At 44.4% G+C, this 18,572-nt stretch overlaps 1 protein-coding gene across 1 annotated transcript in view; it reads right to left on the bottom strand.

Annotated features, from left to right (window-relative positions):
* Positions 1-18,036, bottom strand: part of LOC147896535 (uncharacterized) — a 59,723-nt gene extending 41,687 nt beyond the window's left edge. Inside the window, exons 1-2 of the mRNA XM_087381276.1 lie at positions 14,430-18,036; positions 8,795-8,988 (exon numbers count right to left, since the gene is read on the bottom strand). Coding sequence (XP_087237402.1) covers positions 8,795-8,988; positions 14,430-17,569 — 3,334 coding nt within the window. The 5' untranslated portion in view covers positions 17,570-18,036. The remainder of the gene's footprint in view (positions 1-8,794; positions 8,989-14,429) is intronic.
* Between the last annotated feature and the right edge of the window lie 536 nt (positions 18,037-18,572).

Here is an 18,572-nt window from a genome sequence, read left to right as displayed (position 1 = left end):
TTCCAAAGAAAGTGGCTGCGATACTGACTTGGCCAATCCCTCAGAGTTTGACCGCTTTGTGATCATTCTTGGGATTTTTCCAATTTTATCGAAGGCATATCAAAGGATATTCCAAAATAGTATCGCCATTGACTGATCTGACCTCAGATAAAGTACCTTTTATATGGGGACAGAATCAACAAGAAAGTTTTAACACCATAAAACAAGCTGTGGTCACAGGACCGGTGTTAAAAATAGTTGATCCCCAGAAACCATTGTTCCTCGAAACCGATGCAAGTGGCATTGCGGTAGGAGCAGTTCTCCTCCAAGAGGGAAGGCCAGTAGCCTTTGAAAGCAAGAAGCTTTCTCCCTCTCAAAGAAATTGGCCAACTCATGAATTAGAGTTGTATGCTGTTGTCCATGCTTTGAAAACATGGCGACATTATTTGTATGGATCAGAGTTTTATTTGGATGTTGATCATGATACTCTGAAACATTTTTGTAAACAACATGACTTGAGAGGCCGCCAAGCTAGGTGGGCAGAACTCATGCAGGAGTTTAATTTGACGATTCGGTACCGAAGAGGGAAGGATAATAAAGTTGCTAATGCGTTGTCACGCATTATGCATAACATGAGTTTCACAGTGTTAGAGAGTGCTCTAATGGCCGAGATTAGAGAAACTCAAAAGGTGGACAAGTTTGTCCAGAGTCTATGGCCTAAGGCTCATGTATTGAAACCCGGGGAAAAGGATGACCTGGCATCCAGAAAAGGCCAAACTTATGCAAGATATGCCATAAGGGATGGTATGCTGAAAAGGAATGGCAAGGTAGTAGTACCTAATCAGAATGATCTCGGGCAGAGAGTCATTCGATAATGCGATGATAGCCCATGTGCGGGACATCCAGAAGTCGAGAAGACATATGATCTCGTGAAGCGAGATTTCTTTTGGCCAAAGATGAAAAAGCATATTCATGAATATGTGACGTTGTTTTTCGTGTCAAGTAAGTAAGGCAGAGCAGGTGAAGCCACCCGGACTTTTACAGCCCTTGGAGATACCACTAAGTAAGTGGGAGAGCATTTCCATGGACTTTATTGTAGGACTGCCTACGACACAAGGTGGATATGATATTATCCTTGTGGTGCTTGATCGTCTTACCAAGATGGCTCACTTCATTCCAACTAGAGAGTCTGTTAGTGCCCCGCAAGTGGCGGATTTGTTTATTAGACATATATTTCGTCTGCATGGATTACCCAAATCCTTAGTGTCAGACAGAGATGTCAAATTTACCGGTCATTTTTGGACTGCGGTATTTGAGACACTAAGGACTGAGTTGGGAATGAGTAGTGGGGATCATCCAGAAATGGATGGTCAGACAGAAAGAATCAACAAAATTTTAGAAGATATGCTTAGAGCATATGTGTCATTGAGGCAACATACATGGGACAAGTGGTTGCCATTGTTAGAGTTTGCCTACAATGATAGAAAACATTCCTCTACAGGGTTCAGTCCATTTGAGCTAAACTATGGTTATAGACCAGCGAATCCAACTATAGTTGGAATACCTCAGAAAGTGCCTAGTTGCCGCGGAACTTTGTGGTTCAGATGCGGGAGATGCTAGCACTTGCGAGAGCTAACATTCGCCAAGCTATGGATAGAGCTAAGGCGTATGCGGATGTAAATCGATCCACTAGAGAATTTAAGGAAGGAGAAAGAGTTTTTCTCAGAGTTGCTTCGCACTCTAAGTCTTTGACTGTAAGAGAGTGTGCTAAGTTATCACCTCGATATTGTGGGCCATGGTTAATTCTAAAAAGAATAGGCAAGGTAGCCTATAAATTAGAATTACCACAGGGGTGTAAGGTGCACCCAGTGTTTCATGTTTCTTGTTTAAAGAAATTTTTGCATACAGGTAACTCACTAATCGAAGGTGTTGTTTTGTTTCAGGAGATAGAGGATAATGCAAGACGCAAACCAATAGGAATCCTAGACCAAGGAACAATGCAAGTGCGCAATCGAAAGATACCCACGGTGTTGGTTGCATGGCATGGTCTACCTCTATCAGAAGCTACCTGAGAATCCGTATACCAGCTACGGAGAGTGTTCCCAGATTTCATCATCGAGGACATTGATGCTTGAAGAGGAAAGGAATGTTATGCTCTAGCCGAGATAGCATGACCTCGGAAAGATCGGTGGGCAATTTCCCTTAGATGACCGACTTTTTGTAATATTTTATGTGCGTAAATAAAATGGTCAAGGGAAGTAACTGCCAAGGTCCTAGGTGAGGGTGTATTGGCATCGACTAGGTGGTTCTGAGTGCTCAGGCCTAGGTACCTAAATGTGTAAGAATGCCAAGGGGCAAATGTTTTAATTGTGCCCCAAGAGAGGGGTAATGGTGTACCAAGCTAAAGGTCTAAAATGATGACATGTGGCAAGGGGAACCATCTAGGGAACTGAGGGCTTATGGATAGGCACGAAAAAATAGAAATTACGTATCTTTGTATGCATGCCATTCACAAGATAGGCTGGGAGGAAATATACGATGCCAGTGCCTGTGATTTGCCCGTGAATCGACGGAGAGAACGAGAGATTAGAAATTGAACGTATCATTCTGCACCCATCTCATCCCCAAACCTCACTCTCATACTCTCCTTCAAAGAATGCACATTAGGGTTTCCAGTTTTTGGTCTATGGATCTTGTGCTCCATGCTCCATGTTTACTGCCATCAAAGTCGCATCTCAGTTAAGCGTTGCCTAGGATGTTGGCAAGCTTGTCCCCGCCACACTGGCAAGGCAAGGTGATGGAGGCAAGACTTCTAAATCTGTTAGAGCCTCCTTCTCTTCTTCTTCTTTATAATTTGATCTCTATGACCTCCTCCACACAATCCATGAGGATCTGGATATGCTTGGGCCATCAGGTCCTTCTCGTTTTGTATTACAGCTAGTAGTACTACTATTTTGGACTGAGATGTTTAGTAAGCTGTCAAAATGTCTCAGCACAAACAGTCTAGCTAAGCTAAACTAGCAAACAATGTTGTAACTTGTGCCTGTAACTCCCTATGAATTCAATCATATAAAAAGAGTATATCACAAAATAAATTTATCAAAAACACACAACCACATGCCTAAATTTTACTTGTGCATCAGCATATTTTCTCTCAAGATCATTCTAAGCGCACAAGCATATTGTTCACTACCAGCCCTTCTTGTGGAGATATGGCAAGAAAGGTGATAAATCCGAACACAAAAATTGGCTTATTCTTCCATTTTTTTAATTCAATGGAACGTCCACCACTTGCGCCCTCACCTCCCCTATCACGTTCAAGCTTGGCCTTCACCTCCCCTATCATGCTTGAGAACATCGTTAAAGCTCAAAAGTCGTAGGCATTTTTAATGATATCAAGAAGTGCAAGAGGGAATTTCAAGAGTTATGATCAGAAGAACCAACAGCCTCTCTCATGAACCTGCACTACAAGAACCTTGATTTTATGGTAGATATAGCTAAACATGGGTCTAAACCTAGCGGTAAAGACACCGGTAATGTAGCTATAAAAGCCTTAGTTGTCTCATGTAGAACTAGGAGAGTCCAGACTTCATTAAGTCAAGAGTATTGGTAATAGAGCAATACGCATCCTGAATAAAGATACATGGTTTGCTTTATATGGTCCTGATCCAAGGAAAAACTTTCTATCTGTTAGTGCCATTACTAACAAAACAAGAAAATGAAACTTGATGAAGGGGAATATCTCATTCGAGACAAGGTTAATGATTTCAAAATCATAGCCAGGGGAATTCAGGACAAAGGCCTTTATGAACTGACATCTATACCTGATTTAAAGGTCTACATCTCTCAAGTGAGCAAGATCAAAATCATGTGGCATGAAGGTTTGGCCACCAATACATGGGTGCTCATGATCAAGAAATGTTTTGTGAATGGCTTGCCTTATCTGCGAACGACAGGAGAAGAGGATTGCAAAGAATGTATCATGGGAAAGTACAGCTGTGAAAAGCTTCCAAAGAAAGGTTCAAGGAACAGGATCTCCTTGAACTGATACATTCTGACTATGTGGTCCTTTGCATGTCAAATCAGTAGGAGGTAAGGTTTACTTCGTAACATTCATATATGATTATTCCAGAAACACGTGCGTGTACTTCTTAAAGGAGAAGTTTGAGACCTTAATTGATCTAAGGAATTTGTTGACATGGTTGAAAACCAGACTAGCAAATCTGTTTGGCAAAAAATAGTGTAAGGATTAAGCACATTGAAGTGCAGTTTCATTTCACCTAGAAAAGGTTTGCATCACAGGAGATGGATCTCATATTTTGCACTGCAAATCAATAGGTTGTTGATATTTTCACATAGCCATTGGGTAGAAGGACGTTTGAATGGTACAAAGACATCCTTGGACTGCAAGACAATTGAGCTTTAAGGAAGTGTGTGAGACGTTAGTGCTCAATTCACGTATTCTCTGATGGACCACCAGTGGCCGTTTTTAAAATCTAGCATCAGCTAAGGTTAGCTAGGGCAGCTTATCATTACAATAGCCAGTAAATTTTTTGGCCTGCCACATGGCATTGCTATGCCATCACGAGAACTGAAAACCCTAGTTTTGTAACTACATAGAGTCTTGTTAATGTGTGTACTTCTCACACACGTTTTGTATGCTGTCCCACTCATCATCTTTTGGCCCCAACTGCTACCATGTATGCATTGGGAAATCTATAGAAATGAAATAACATGTTCTAATAATATCCTCTAGAGACCCCGAATGATCAATGGAAAAAATGAAATGAAGCTAATATCGTGTTGCACCTCTTAATTAGCTACACCACTTAGCACAGATTATCAAATTGATGAAACACTCACTCTTCTTGTGCTTCAAACTACAACAATGTAGCTCCCAATTTAGAAGGATACTAGAGAGTAAGAGGCTATAAGTATGTGCATAATCATAGTTTTTCAATAACGTAGTTGTGAGGTTCATCCTCTACCATGTTCATAGCTTGCAAATCCTCTCATCTTAGCATTCTTCCATCGACCGTTTTCAAATCTAGATCATGAGAAATGATGCTTACCCTAATATCATCAAGATTCCATCTCGGAGCTTGTCTATAAACAATCATGCGGTCAAACTCCCTTCAATACAAGGCCATTTTTCCTTTCCGCCGTTTATCATCATATTATTGTTTCACTAGCTCCTTTCTTGTATGTACTTCCTCCAGTATTTCCCTATCATCAATTCCCCATTTGCAAACCATTTTGTACCATCCTTTCCCTATTGGTGCTTCTAGATCCCTTCATTGCAGCCTACTTGAGTCCAACTTGTTCACTTTGAAGATGATGTGAATAAATTGGTAAAGTGCTTTAGCTAACATTCCTACCTCTATCAGCAACATTGGATAAGGAGTTTGAGCTCTGGCTCCCAGTTCCTCAACTGTAAGCCTATTTGTATAGATCCAACTCTTTTCCATGCTTCTAGTGCTAGGCCAGATTCTCATGCTTAGCAGCCATACAAAATAACCCGTTGTACTAAGGTGTTTAATAAAAACTCTCATTTTCAAATTCCATTTCATGAGGTCCCAATAAGGCTGCTCATAAGAACTTTTTCATTCTCCAAATACATTTCCCGTGTATTGATGCAATCTTGTAGAGGACTTCCATTACATTTGGATCCAATCTTGTAGAGGGCTTCCATGTGGTATTTTAAATCTCATAGATGACCTCAAGGTATAGTAAGAGAAGGGTTGTCCTACTTTTCTTGTCACCATTAAATGCACAAATTGTTCGCACTGTATGCTGCCCAAATAAGTCGTTGCTTGCCACTCTATTTAGGCTTTTGCAACTTAGCAAGTCTCTCGGCCTTCCCCAGTACTTAGACAACAATAGGCACTCATCTCACAAGCAATAGGAATGCAATCACTAACTGCAGCATTGTTATTTTTTTCTTTCAAGGACCTTCTAAGCAAAGTGTGAGAGCCTCCAAAATGGTTACTATACTCCTAACAAAGCTCTTTGGGTCAAATCATACACTCTCACATATTTGAACTTAGGATGAATCATCGAGGGATCAAAAATGGGTACCATGGGATTTCGAAAATAAAGACAGCATATGTCTTGCATAGGATATCTCATCTTGCTCTCTAACAATTTTGGAAGCAAATCTACAAATGCATTTCCACAAGTGATCTCGAGGAAACTCAAGTAATCCTTCAATATGGCTTACTCCTTAGAAAACTTGCTCCCCCTTTGAATTTGTGTACAATGAGCTTGTCTTTCACTTCCATGCTGAAGCTTTCAAAACTACCCCTTGACATATATGGTCTATGAAGCACCAAATAGTTAGCAAACAATGCAATTGTCAAGATGTGCGAATGCCATGCATGCAAGGCATCATCAATGCTCCCTTCATGTCCTAAATCCATTTGCTTATGCTTTCCCACATAAGCATTTGGCTTGGCAAGGATGTAATTAACTCTTACAAAATCCAGAAATAAAATGGATCTATGACATCAGTGTACAAAAAACAAGCACCTCCATACATCCACATGGGCTAGGATGAACAAAGCAACTATCAAGAGAACAACTCTTGCAAGCCTAACAATCAAAGACCTTATCTACTACAGTAGCCACCATTAAGGTGTCTAGCCTTGATTCCCATGAATAAGTTAATAAAGAGCTCCTCCCTGACCAATTTACCTAGAATAGATGGCCCAGTCTTGGGGAGATTAATATGAATTAGGATAAATAATATGAATTAATTGATGCCCATTATGTATACTAACCTCTACTAGTAAAATTCTCATCTATTTGCAAAAGACCCAAGGTAGATTCAACCATTATGAACACTATCACAAATTAAAAATCCACATATGAAGAAAATCAGGGAATGGCAAATCCATAAGCAATTTGGCAACTTTCTATATTCAATTATTTTAAAAATTCAAGCACACCAAGCATCAAGTACACAAATCCTCCATACAAATCTCAACTTTAGATTTTAGCAAGCTTCAAATGAAACATTCAAAAGAAACTATGTTCGTTCTTACTGCTTATTAGATAGTATTTTAAATCTCCATCAAAGGATCTATTAAGGGGTGAGCAAATTGCATCATATGGCAAAAAATCAACGGGATCTAGACAGCAAAAAATAGTTTAAAAGACAACTTGATTGCACTACATTTTCAACATGTGGGAGGCAATCCACCTTAGAATCAAAATTGCCATTTGAAATACTGGCTTATTGTTGGGGATATCAATCTCCACCTCCTCATGGCATTGTATGGTATGGGGACGATCAAATATGTAAAAATGGATAGAGAGAAGCCATTAGGCGCTCGTAAACATGTGGACGAGAGGATCAACTAATCCCCTATACCATAATCTGAATATCGTAGCCTTGGATATATACGCAAATATGAGCCCCTCTTTATATCCCTCCAGTGACTTTTTGCGAGCTCAAAGGTGGCATAGCATGGATAGGGACGAAGTGTAGCCCAGTGCCCTCTTGATTCCATGTGGAACAATAATGTGTGGATTCTACAAGTGGTATCAAAGCAGGCAGTACCAACAAGACTGTGCATATACATGAGGTAGCACACATGCATGCCATGTACTAAATCTCTGGCAAAACGTTTGATAACAATGGTATTTCTAGCAACACATGTGTTGGTGGCAGCCACAAGTGACTCATGGCAATTGTTTCTCGCTGGTGGACTGTTCTAGAGCTTTTGACCTCCACTTGGTTATGGTGGCCTCGCATGTGGCTTCGCTACGTCAATGGCATATGACAATTGATGTGATCAGTGATCAACTCAATCTCTATGTGTGTCAACTGTCTCATTGACAACTAATCTTGAACTTGTGACCTAGCCTTGTGTGGGTGCTCACATTGTGTTTGGTGGCCTGGCCCTATGTGAGCAATCACAATTTGATAGGTTAGGACACATGCTTCCACCTCCTCACAGCATGGTATGCACTTCGGACCCTATGGACCAAATCTTTAAAAGAGGGCAGAAAGAGGCTCATAGGCGATGGTCAACTCATGGATATGCAATCCCATATACAATAATGTGAATATCATAGCCTTGGATATATAATGCAAACATGAGCTCCTTTGAGTTTCATCTTCAAGACTTTCTAGAGCTCAAAGGTGGCATAACATGGCTTATGGGTAGGGTCAATGCACAGTGCTCTCTTCGTGCCATGTGGCACACTGGTATGGATTCTATAAATACACTAGATCTTTTGTTAGATTATTCTTAAAAATCTTAATGGAAGCAATAAATTGAGCTCAAATTAACCATTCTCCTTGATCCCAATGAAAAATAATACAACTTTAACCTCCGCTTTCATAACACAAAAGGCCAACTTGGCTGACTTAGAGGTATATGTACCAATAATGCCTACGTAATCACGGCTAATCCCAAAGTAAGAAGTCAACTAGTTACATACAAAACGTGGATGGCAACTTAGAGTAAAATAAGAACACTAATCACTAATTCCGACATCATGTTTATTAAGCAACTAGGAGTATCTTGTCCAAGCGCTAATTTCTCATTCATGCAATTAATTTGAGTGGACTAAAGTGAATCAAGCATGCAAATGTTTGGTTTTGATTCAGTAGGTCCACACCACCCCTCTTGAAGAAATTCTAGTTAATAAATATATATGCAACACCACACACACACTATTTTCAATTAGCAACAAATCGGCCAATCAAACAGAGGACCAAGGAAACACATGACAAACACTACTTTTGTTGGCAAGCCCATCCAAAAAAACTAATGCTTCACAAGGGCATATGTCCAAGAAAACTTACCTTCGAGCAAGGCATCACAAATATCCTGAGTTGTAATATCTTTTAAAGCTCGCAATTGAATTGCAATGTTTTGTGACTTCTTTGCATCAAGAATTCCCTTTTTCTTCGCTAGCATTGAGGACTTCGCAACTTCCTTCTTTAAGGTAGAGTTTACAGTGTAGCCAAAAAGCATTTCAATTTCATTTTCATTTAGCCTGCAATGAAGAGAAAACTTACACACTCAAAAGAAAAGAAATGAAATTCATGCCCACATAACAAATTACTCTTGCAACTTTTTTTAGGAAATTCTCATATGATTTTTAGAGAGCTCATAAAACATTGAAAATATAATAACTATTCGTAAAACAATTTGCCTATTTATAAGTGCATGCATGCAAGTGCGCCAGGGCGCGCGCGCGCGCGTGTGTGTGTGTGTGTGAGAGAGAGAGAGAGAGAGAGAAGAAAGCAAGAAAGTTTACGAAAGACCGAAGGATCTATCAGATCGGAAAAACCAAATACGACGAGAAAACATGAAGGGGTGGGGCCCTAACCAAGCATCCACACCCAAGACTAGCACAATATCTAAAACCCATGAAAAGTACATATACAGTGTGATGTTACCGTGTTTGTTTATAGTAGTATGCTACTATCCCCTCCAGACCTCACACTTTGCTTGAGACGTCCGAGAGGAGACTGAGACATCACCATTCGCAACCCTCTATCAGGATATCGTTGATTTCTCGAGTCGCGGAGGGGAAGTCCTTTTGGTTGGGGACTTCAATGCGACGACAGGGGCACGTCATGTATCACTCCTTGACTTCATAGATGGCTCTATTATGTTACCAGATATTGACCTAGAGGATGCAGGCTTGTTGCGAGTGTTAGCAGATAGGTGAGCCCCGGTCACATCTTATGGTCAGGCATTCCTTGATCTCGGCAAGATGCACGAACTCATTATTTATAATGGTCTTGACAGATGGCCATCCTCGGGTGGTTTTACTTGCTTCCCTCATGGAGGGGGCTCCAGTGTTGTTGACTATATCATGGGATCCCCTGCCTTTGCCTCCCACATCATTGACTTTTCCATCGCGCCACTGCCCCCTGGGGCTGACCATACCTATCTCTTCTTTAGTGTTTCTACACCCCACCTCGCTATACCCTTCACTCCTCCAATCACTCACAGCACTTTTCAGGACATACATTTCGATCGTAGTCTTTCACCTAGATACACAGCACGCCTTTATACTCTCCTCACATATATTGACTTCATCCCCCTACTAGAGGATCGTGCTGCCCTGATCACCGGTTCACTCCATAAAGCTGCACTTCACGCCTTTCCTCACACTACTCGCTCTACCCGCCCACCACCATTGGGGACCGACCCTTGCAACAGTTGGTACAATGATGAATGTAAGACTTTACGCCGCCAACTCAAACTCGAGACCAAACATAATCTTCCGACCAAACCTGACACGATACGTGAGTATCGTCGATTGGTTCGCAAGAAGAAACAGGAGTTTATCCGCAAAAACAAGGAGGAATTACTAAACATTTTGTTTAGTAAAAACTCCAAGGACTTTTGGCGAGATTCCTAGAGAAGCGGTCCCCTTCACCCCTCACAAATACTGGTAGGACTATGCATGTACCTTATACGACATCCCTGATCAGCCCACTCCTTACATGTCACACATTCCTTGCCCTACTTCTCATACACTCTTCACTAAGGGGGGTGTTAAGGATGTGGTGATGAAGCTTCGTAATGGCCAAGCGAAATATCATGAGGGTCTATGCACTGAATTCATTGCAGATGGGATTAATATCCTCGCCCCGATCCTAACAAATCTATTTAATGAAGCCGTTTGTCTCAGCTTCCCATGCACTTGGACTCTTAACACTATCTCACCTATCCACAAGGCAGGGGATCCCATGAACCCCAGGAACTACAGGACCATTATGACTGGGCATGCCATATCCAAGATCTATGCATCCGTCCTTGATTCTGAGGTCAGCCGATTTGCAGAGATGCGGGGGCTCAGAGCATATGGACAAGCTGGGTTCCAACATGATCATGAAACCGCTCAGATGTATCATTGAGGAGGCGAAAGCATGGAGACAGAGGGTTTATTGTTGCTTTGTGGATTTCTGCAAAGCCTTTGACGGCGTTCCCAGGGCCCGCCTCATCAAACACATGCAGGACTTGCGTTATGATCAAGAGGTCATTTGGGCAGTTATGGCACTTTATGAGAGTCTCAAGCAGGGTTCGGACAGGGGCTGGATGGACAGATGAGATTCCGAGTACGATTGGGGTCAAACAAGGATGCCCTTTATCACCCACCTTGTTTGGCCTTTATATCGATGAGCTTGAGACAGTCATGCAGACGTTAGGGGGGACGGGATGCTCTCTTGCTGGCACTCTGATTCAGATATTGCTATATGGAGATGATGCAATACTTCTATCATCCTCAACAGAGGGGCTACAGAGACATCTCGATGCACTATAATCTTTCTATGAGTCGCATGATTTGAAGGCCAACCTTGGTAAAACCAAGGTTATGATCTTCAATAAATCTCGCGTCGTGTGCATCAGGAGAGATTTACCTTTGACGGGTCACCGGTAGAGATTGTTTCAGCATATACATACTTAGGGGTTATCTTTTCCGGACCCATTTTCACCATGAGACTGGCAATGTAGGCTCGGCTGAGCAGAGGGTGTGCTCCTTAGCTAGGTTGGAGAGGTAGTGCTTCCGTTCACATTTTCAGGACCCTTGGACCAAATGTCTTCTATTTGACTCCTTGGTTCAACCAGCAGGGATGTATGGCAGCCCTTGTTGGGGGCCAGGCCTCACAGTTATGGAATGGGCTTGTGTGGAGCGGCTACAGGTTCTTATGCTATCACGGATGATTTAGAATAAGCCGTCAATACCTCACCAGATCATTCAGGCTAAGTTTGAGTCTTCACCATTGCAGCTTGATGCAGCTTTCCAGGTCATTACCCACTTATATCGAGTTAGGGCATACGGAGATCGTACCTCTGGTCACAACAGACTACCGTGGTTAGCACTATCCTCCTCCATGGCATTATTTGTGGCCGGTGACCAGAGATGCTGGTATGCACACACAGTGAGATGGTTTGAGCAACTGGCATTACATATGGATAGACTTCCTCCTTTCCAGTACAACATTGATGCGCCATTCTCCCCACTACAATATCATGAGGTCAACCAGGTCATACGTGAGGATCTTCTACAGCTACACGCATTCTGGACCTGGTTGGAACCAGCTGAGCTCCCTGTGAAGCTTAGCTTCTACAAAGATCATTGCCTACATATCTCCAATGAGGGGTTTATTGACTCACCAGGGTATACACGGGTTCATTTACCCCATTCATTAAGGATCTCGATTGGGCAACTTCGGGTCTCTTCACATAGGCTCCGCATTGAGAGTGGCCGAGTAGAGGGTCTACCCAGGGAGGGGCGCTTTTGTACTCTGTGTAGCCTACAGGAGGTTGAGTAGGAGGAACATTTCATCTTCAAATGCCCCGTTTACTATGAGATCAGGGGGCGAATCTATTGTCTATTCAGAGATCGCTGGACGAGTTAGGGTTTCAGCTATTTTTAGAGGCAATGGGCCAAAGCCTATATGAAGGGACCAGGGGGTTCAGTTTTCATTCACGCAAGTCAGAGCAGGTCTAGCTTTTCCCTGTTGGTCTGGATCCTGATGCGCACTTGCTTTCTAGCATAGGCTGGATTCCCAGCACAGTCTTGAGGCCCTACGAACTCTTTTTGGTGGTATGGGACGCCAAGAGGTTGTGGATTGATTGGTTGGATGTAGACGTTCGTGCCAGCAGCCCAACTTGTGGCTCAGGGGTGCTCGGATTCTACGGTCACAGTTGGGTGGTGACCATGCCTGCGCCTCTCTTTGTGGTTCTATGATTCGTGGTTTGTGCTTGTGTACAAATCTCGATTTCCAGGAGCAATTGTGGTCATGTCACCAGCTCAGAGTCAGAGGAGTCAACTCAACTAGTAGTGGTAAAAGAGGAACTTTTGTAAGTGGCGTCTCCAAGTGCTACTGAGATTAGGTATGTGGATCCCAGTGTTACTGTTAGGATCATGGTATTTTGATAATGGTGCAACTAGGCACATAACGTCTAGAAAGGACCCATTTGACAAATTGCCCTATGCTATGTGCCAACAATGCCTCGTATCATGTTAGTGGAATCGGGGAGATCTTGCTCACAGCCGTTGATGGCTCTGATCTCCATCTTCATGACATTTTGTTTGTTCTTGGGATCGATAAGAATTTGTTATCTATCCCCTCTTTCACAAATAGGAAATATCGTGTCATTTTTGAAGATGATAACTACATAGTTTGCGATAGAGAAAATGAGTGTTCCTTGGTAATGTCTCGTACTCTTTGTCGTGGACTGTTTCAACTTGGTACTTTTGAGAAGCAGTCGCATAATGCTTGTATTGCTACTATTTCTACCACTTCCATGCATGATGCAAAGGTGTGGCATGCCAAGTTTGGGCATGTCGATTCTTTTACAAAGATATCAGATGGTTGATGAATTCCCACATTTGGAGGCTCCCAAGAACATGTTTGAGAGGGTTGCATTTCTTGTAAAATGCACAGCTTATATTTTCCAAAGGATGGTGTTGTTCGGGCTTCTAGAAAATTGCAGCTAATTCATGGTGATGTTTGTGATCGCATGAGGACTCCATCAATGGGAAATCATCTCTATAGGCAACCCAGAGAGCAGGGGATCTGTAGGTTACGCAAGCTAGGGAGGTCAAGACATAGGAGTACTTTTGTGTACCTGCCCACCTACTATGAGGTTTCGGGGACGATACCACTGTCTCTTTCAAGAGGGGCACAACTTTGGTCCACTCTCACTGTTGATCCACTTCCATGACCACGTATGCACGGGGCTCTATCTAATTGAGGTGCGACAGCACAAAGAGACACTATTGCAATAGATCAGACAGCAGCAGGAGGTGACCGAGCACAGCAACATGTCACGGCTATGCATTTGAGTCAGCTCCACGACATAGTGGGATGGAGGAAGAGCTAGTTGACATGGGGGTAGTGTGGATCAAAGATGACACGATGCTGCCAAGCTAGAGGCACAAAGACCATACACAACACAGAGAGTGACCAGAGCACACACGATCGAAATCCGGTCTATCTCAGCTCTCCTCAGAGGAGACTGCCAGAGACAAATCATCACTCTTGACATAACCCATTGGATACATAGGTTGAGAAGACCACGTCCTCTGCCACAACGAGAGACAACGCAATAGACACAAATTCGGGACATCTTTGCAGCCCACCAGAGAGTCACCACGACACTAGGTTTTGCATTTTCAGTTTCAGTTTTCAGTTTTCAGTTTTGCGTTTGAGCTCTTGAGCTCTTTAGCTTAGCATAGCACTCAACAAAGGGCCCTAGCATGCCCATTGCTTCAGCCCACAAAGGCTTGTATGAGTTCCCTTTCTTGATGTACTTTGTCCCATAGGCCTCTCTCTCTCTCTCTCTCTCTCTCTCTCACACACACACACACACACACACACCCACATATATTTAAGTTTGAACAAACAATACCTGATAAGGAGTAAGAAAGAATAGAGGGAACAAGCATTAAAACAACCAAATACTCACTCAAAAGAGCCTGTCCTCAGTTTATCCCACACCATCGAATGGGATGGATCTGCCCGAACTTTGTCCCAATGCAACTGCTTAAGCTTTAAAGGATTTTGAACTGAAACAACTTGGGGCGCTTGAGAAGGTTTGGAACCACCAGGAGGAGGAGGAGCAGGTGGAAATGCAGGACCTTTTAAACCAAGAGACGGTGGAGCCAGTGGTACTGGAGGACCCTTTCCACCAGGAAGAGGTGGTGGAGCAGGTGGGCGTGAAGTGCCAGGTAAAGGAGGGGGAGGAGGAGGAGCCTTTCCACCAGGAAGAGGTGGTGGAGCAGGTGGGCGTGAAGTGCCAGGTAAAGGAGGGGGAGGAGGAGGAGCCTTTTCACCAGGAAGAGGTGGTGGAGCAGGTGGACGTGAAGTGCCAGGTAAAGGAGGGGGAGGAGGAGGAGCAGGCATTGGAGGGCACAGAGAGCCTATCATGCTGGGTATAGGAGGAGGTGGTGGTGGAGGAGGAGCAGATGGATGAGGAGGGCCCTTTATGACAGGTACAGGAACTGGAGGGGAAGAAGGTGAGCTTGAATTGCCCTTTGTGCCAAGTAAAGGTGGAGGTGGAGGTGGAGGTGGAGGTGGAGGTGGAGGTGGATGTGGATGTGGATGTGGATGTGGATGTGGAGGTGGATGTGCAGGTGATGGCCCTTTAACATCAGTATGAGGTGTAGCAACCTTGGTGCCAGGTGGGGGAGGAGAAACAGGTTGCAGAGGTGAACGGTGTGCACTAAAGGGAGGGGGAGGGGGAGGGGGAGGGGGAGGGGGCCCTCCCTTTGTGACATTAGATTCGGACACGACAGATGCTGCCTTTAGCTGGGCATGAGTTTTCATTTCGGAAGGTGGAGGCCGCAGTGGTGGAAGGGGTGGTACTGAGGAGACCTGACCAGCTGCCGAAAGTAGTACTACTGGCTGAGCCTCATCCGCTGAAGCAGTTGAAACAACGATGGAAGGGGCATAATCCTCATCAGTGAAAACAAAGGGGGCTGTGAGAGGTGGTGATGTATGTCCTTGAGAAGCCGCACTAGGTGACATATGTTGTTGGGCAGGGTCACGAGATAGAACAGAAGCAAAAGGTGCTGTTGTACGTATGTGAGAAGCCACTGATGATGTAAAAGGTGGTAAAAAACACATCTTGCCAGCAGAAGAAGCATGAATTACCTCAAGATAATCTGATGTTTGCTGGGCATTGCTAGCAATGGCAGCTGAAGCATGTGCAACAGGAAACTTTCCAGCAGATGTAAGAAATGGTGGTGCACATGCTTGAGGAGCCTGACTATAGGAAACATCATTAGCAAAGGGAGGGGTAGGTCGTGAGGATGTCTGAGCAGTCTCACTAGGCAAAGCTGTGAAATCAATCTGACTAGGAGCAATCAGTCGTTGTGAAAGCTCTTGAGATAGAATGGGAGCAGGAGGTGGTAATTTATATGTTGGAGTAGTCAGACTGGCCAAAGCAGATGTGAGAGGCAGTGATATATGGGTGTCACCAGCAGATTCAGGAACAGCAGTACGAAGAGGAAGCGGTGGCACATGAGCTGTGGTCAAAGTAAGCTGCACATCATCAACCGAAGAAGGGAAAACAACCATGGGTGGATCATGAGACTTTCCAGTAATGGAGGGGGGAAATGTGAAATCTGGAGATGTATGCAGGAAAGCCTGACTAGGTAAAACAGCAATATCAGATCCAGAGGGATGTAATAAAGACATCTGAGCAGTCTTGTTGACCAAAGCAGCAAGCTGCTGATCGCTGGAGACAAGTCGGCGGGAGGGTTCCCGAGAAAGCACAGGAGAAGAAGGTGGTGCTGTATGGTTTTGAAAAGCTTGACTAGCCAAAACAGCAGTTACCGTTGTAAAAGACTGTGGTTCAAGAGAGGGGGATGTTCGCCTAGCCTTAACGATGGCGGCTGAAACAAGTGCAGGAGGAAGAGGGAGCGGTGGCACAGAAGCTGTAGTAAAAGAGAAGACTGAGGAAGTAAGATGAGGTTTTCTGGGTGCTGGCCGTAGCCTAGAGGTGGAGGAATCAGCAGAAAATGACAACACAGACAGCTCAGTGGATGGAATTATGCCACCAATGATGGATGGTGCAGCTACTTCAGCCTCACCCATAGAAGCAAGGCCACCAACAGTAGGACAAAGTTCAGCAGCCGTTGTAGAAGAAAACGATGTAAATAAAGGTGGATGCATTTTCACGGATGGTACTTGCTGCGAAATGTGAACCTCAGATTTGACAGGCAGTTGTCCCGGGGCAAACGCAGCAATGGCGGGGTGCGGCATCATAGAACATGCTTGATGTGAAATAGAAATGTCAGTTGCTGAAGTAGGCAGTTGTTCTGACGAGGAAGCAGCCTTTGTGAAAGAAAGAGCAGCTGAATGAGGGGGGTGAAGTCTTCCGGATGATGGTTGTTTTGAAATAGAAAACTGAGTTTCTCCAGCAGGTAGGTGTTCGGATAATTGTGGTAAGCTTGGTGGAGGACTTTCCAGTATTTTGGAAGGGATTGTAATGGCGGATGCCTTAGAAATGCTTTGGGGTGACGACAGAGGTGTATGGGTAGGAGAGGCAGTCGCATTTTGAGGTGGTAAGGTTGATGAGACTGCCAGAGACGAAGCTACAACTGATTTAGAGGTGACGGTAGCTCCAACATCGCTTGGCAGAGTAAAAGTGGTGACCTTAAGTGCTTTTGTTAGAGACGCTGGCATCGAGAAAGCCCGAAAACCAACGGGACCTATCCATTCCGGGTTCCCCAGCTCTTGGCGCCCTTCCCTCTTGAACGCCTGAATGTCATGATTATATTGGGGGATAGCAGACCAAGTTGAAGTGCCATCCGCCTTGCCTGACGATTCGGGAAGGATGGCGGATTCATCTCCCTGGACTTTCCCAACGTGACTGCGAATGCTGGTATCTAGAAGAGGGTTATTGTACTTGGAACTGTAGGAGTGCTCAGATGTCAGCTTATGTCGAGGCCTGAGCTTCTGATATATGTAAAAAATGACCAAAGCGATGAGCAAAGTGACAGCAGCGGTAACCACCACTGCCGTGATGATTTCCTTCCGACTGGATGATTGCGGGTAATTTAGAGAGGGTGCAAAAGTAGGAGCGCTTGCAGGCGAAGCCATGGAATTGCAAGGATTCCCAGATGATGAGAAGATCTTACGAACACGAACATCGACGAGGAGACGGCTGTGCTGCTGCTCTGCGAACCACCAAAGCTCACCAACATCGTCTCCTTCCTCTTCCTTCAATCACAACCCATGCCTTCCTTCTTGCTCTTGTTCCACCATAGCTGACCTGCAACATCATCTTCCCCATCCTTCAACAACGACCCAGTCCTTCCTTCCTGGCTCTACTTGCGGCCTTTCTCGCAATTGGAGTCGCACCACCTCCAATCAGACTTCGCGAGCTCATGGCTAGAGCCTAGGGCGTCGAGGCATACCTGGAGAGGGAGAGAGCGTGAGGATGGTTCTTGTTGTTTCTGTCGCTGCTGCTGCTGCCAATCCTGCGGATCGCGGATTGCCCCGGTGATTGTTGGCTTTGGGCGACCAACGACACCGGGAAGCTTCACAGCTGGAAGCAGCTCACGCGGAGACCGCAATTTTCAAAGACGCGCAGAGATCCTGGCGATGGCGAATGCCCGTGTCACCAGCACATGGACCAATATGCCTGTCAATTTCTCAAATCGTTCTCCTCGGGATGCCGCCCTCGCCCTCACCGCCACCCCATCCTCCTCGTTGCCCGTTCCTTACCACATCCTCGATCGCCACCTAGAATCACGTTCTTTTGCCGTCACTTTTGCATCTCCGTCGCTCTCTCTATAAATTCTCTCTTCAATTCCGGGCTCTCTCTGTGGATCTTTCCTCAATTTTGAGCAGCCGCCTCCCTTATATCTCTCCGATTGCAGGGTATCATGCAACAGAAGCGAAGAACTTTGATCGACGCGTTCATACATCCTCGTCCTTGCTCGTTCCTCACCACCATACTACATCCTCTATCGCTACCTAGAATCCATACTTTTGCCGTCACTTGCATCTCCGCCGCTCTGTCTATACATTCTCTCTCGAATTTCGAGAGCTCTCTCTCGATATTTCCCTCAATTTTGAGCAGCCGCCTCCCTCTCGCTGC

Source organism: Dipteris shenzhenensis, chromosome 11 (assembly GCF_047967505.1).
Source record: "Dipteris shenzhenensis isolate YYH24624 ecotype China chromosome 11, Dip_SZ_1.0, whole genome shotgun sequence".
Lineage (NCBI taxonomy): Eukaryota > Viridiplantae > Streptophyta > Polypodiopsida > Gleicheniales > Dipteridaceae > Dipteris > Dipteris shenzhenensis.
This window is presented reverse-complemented; position numbering and strand designations above follow the sequence as displayed.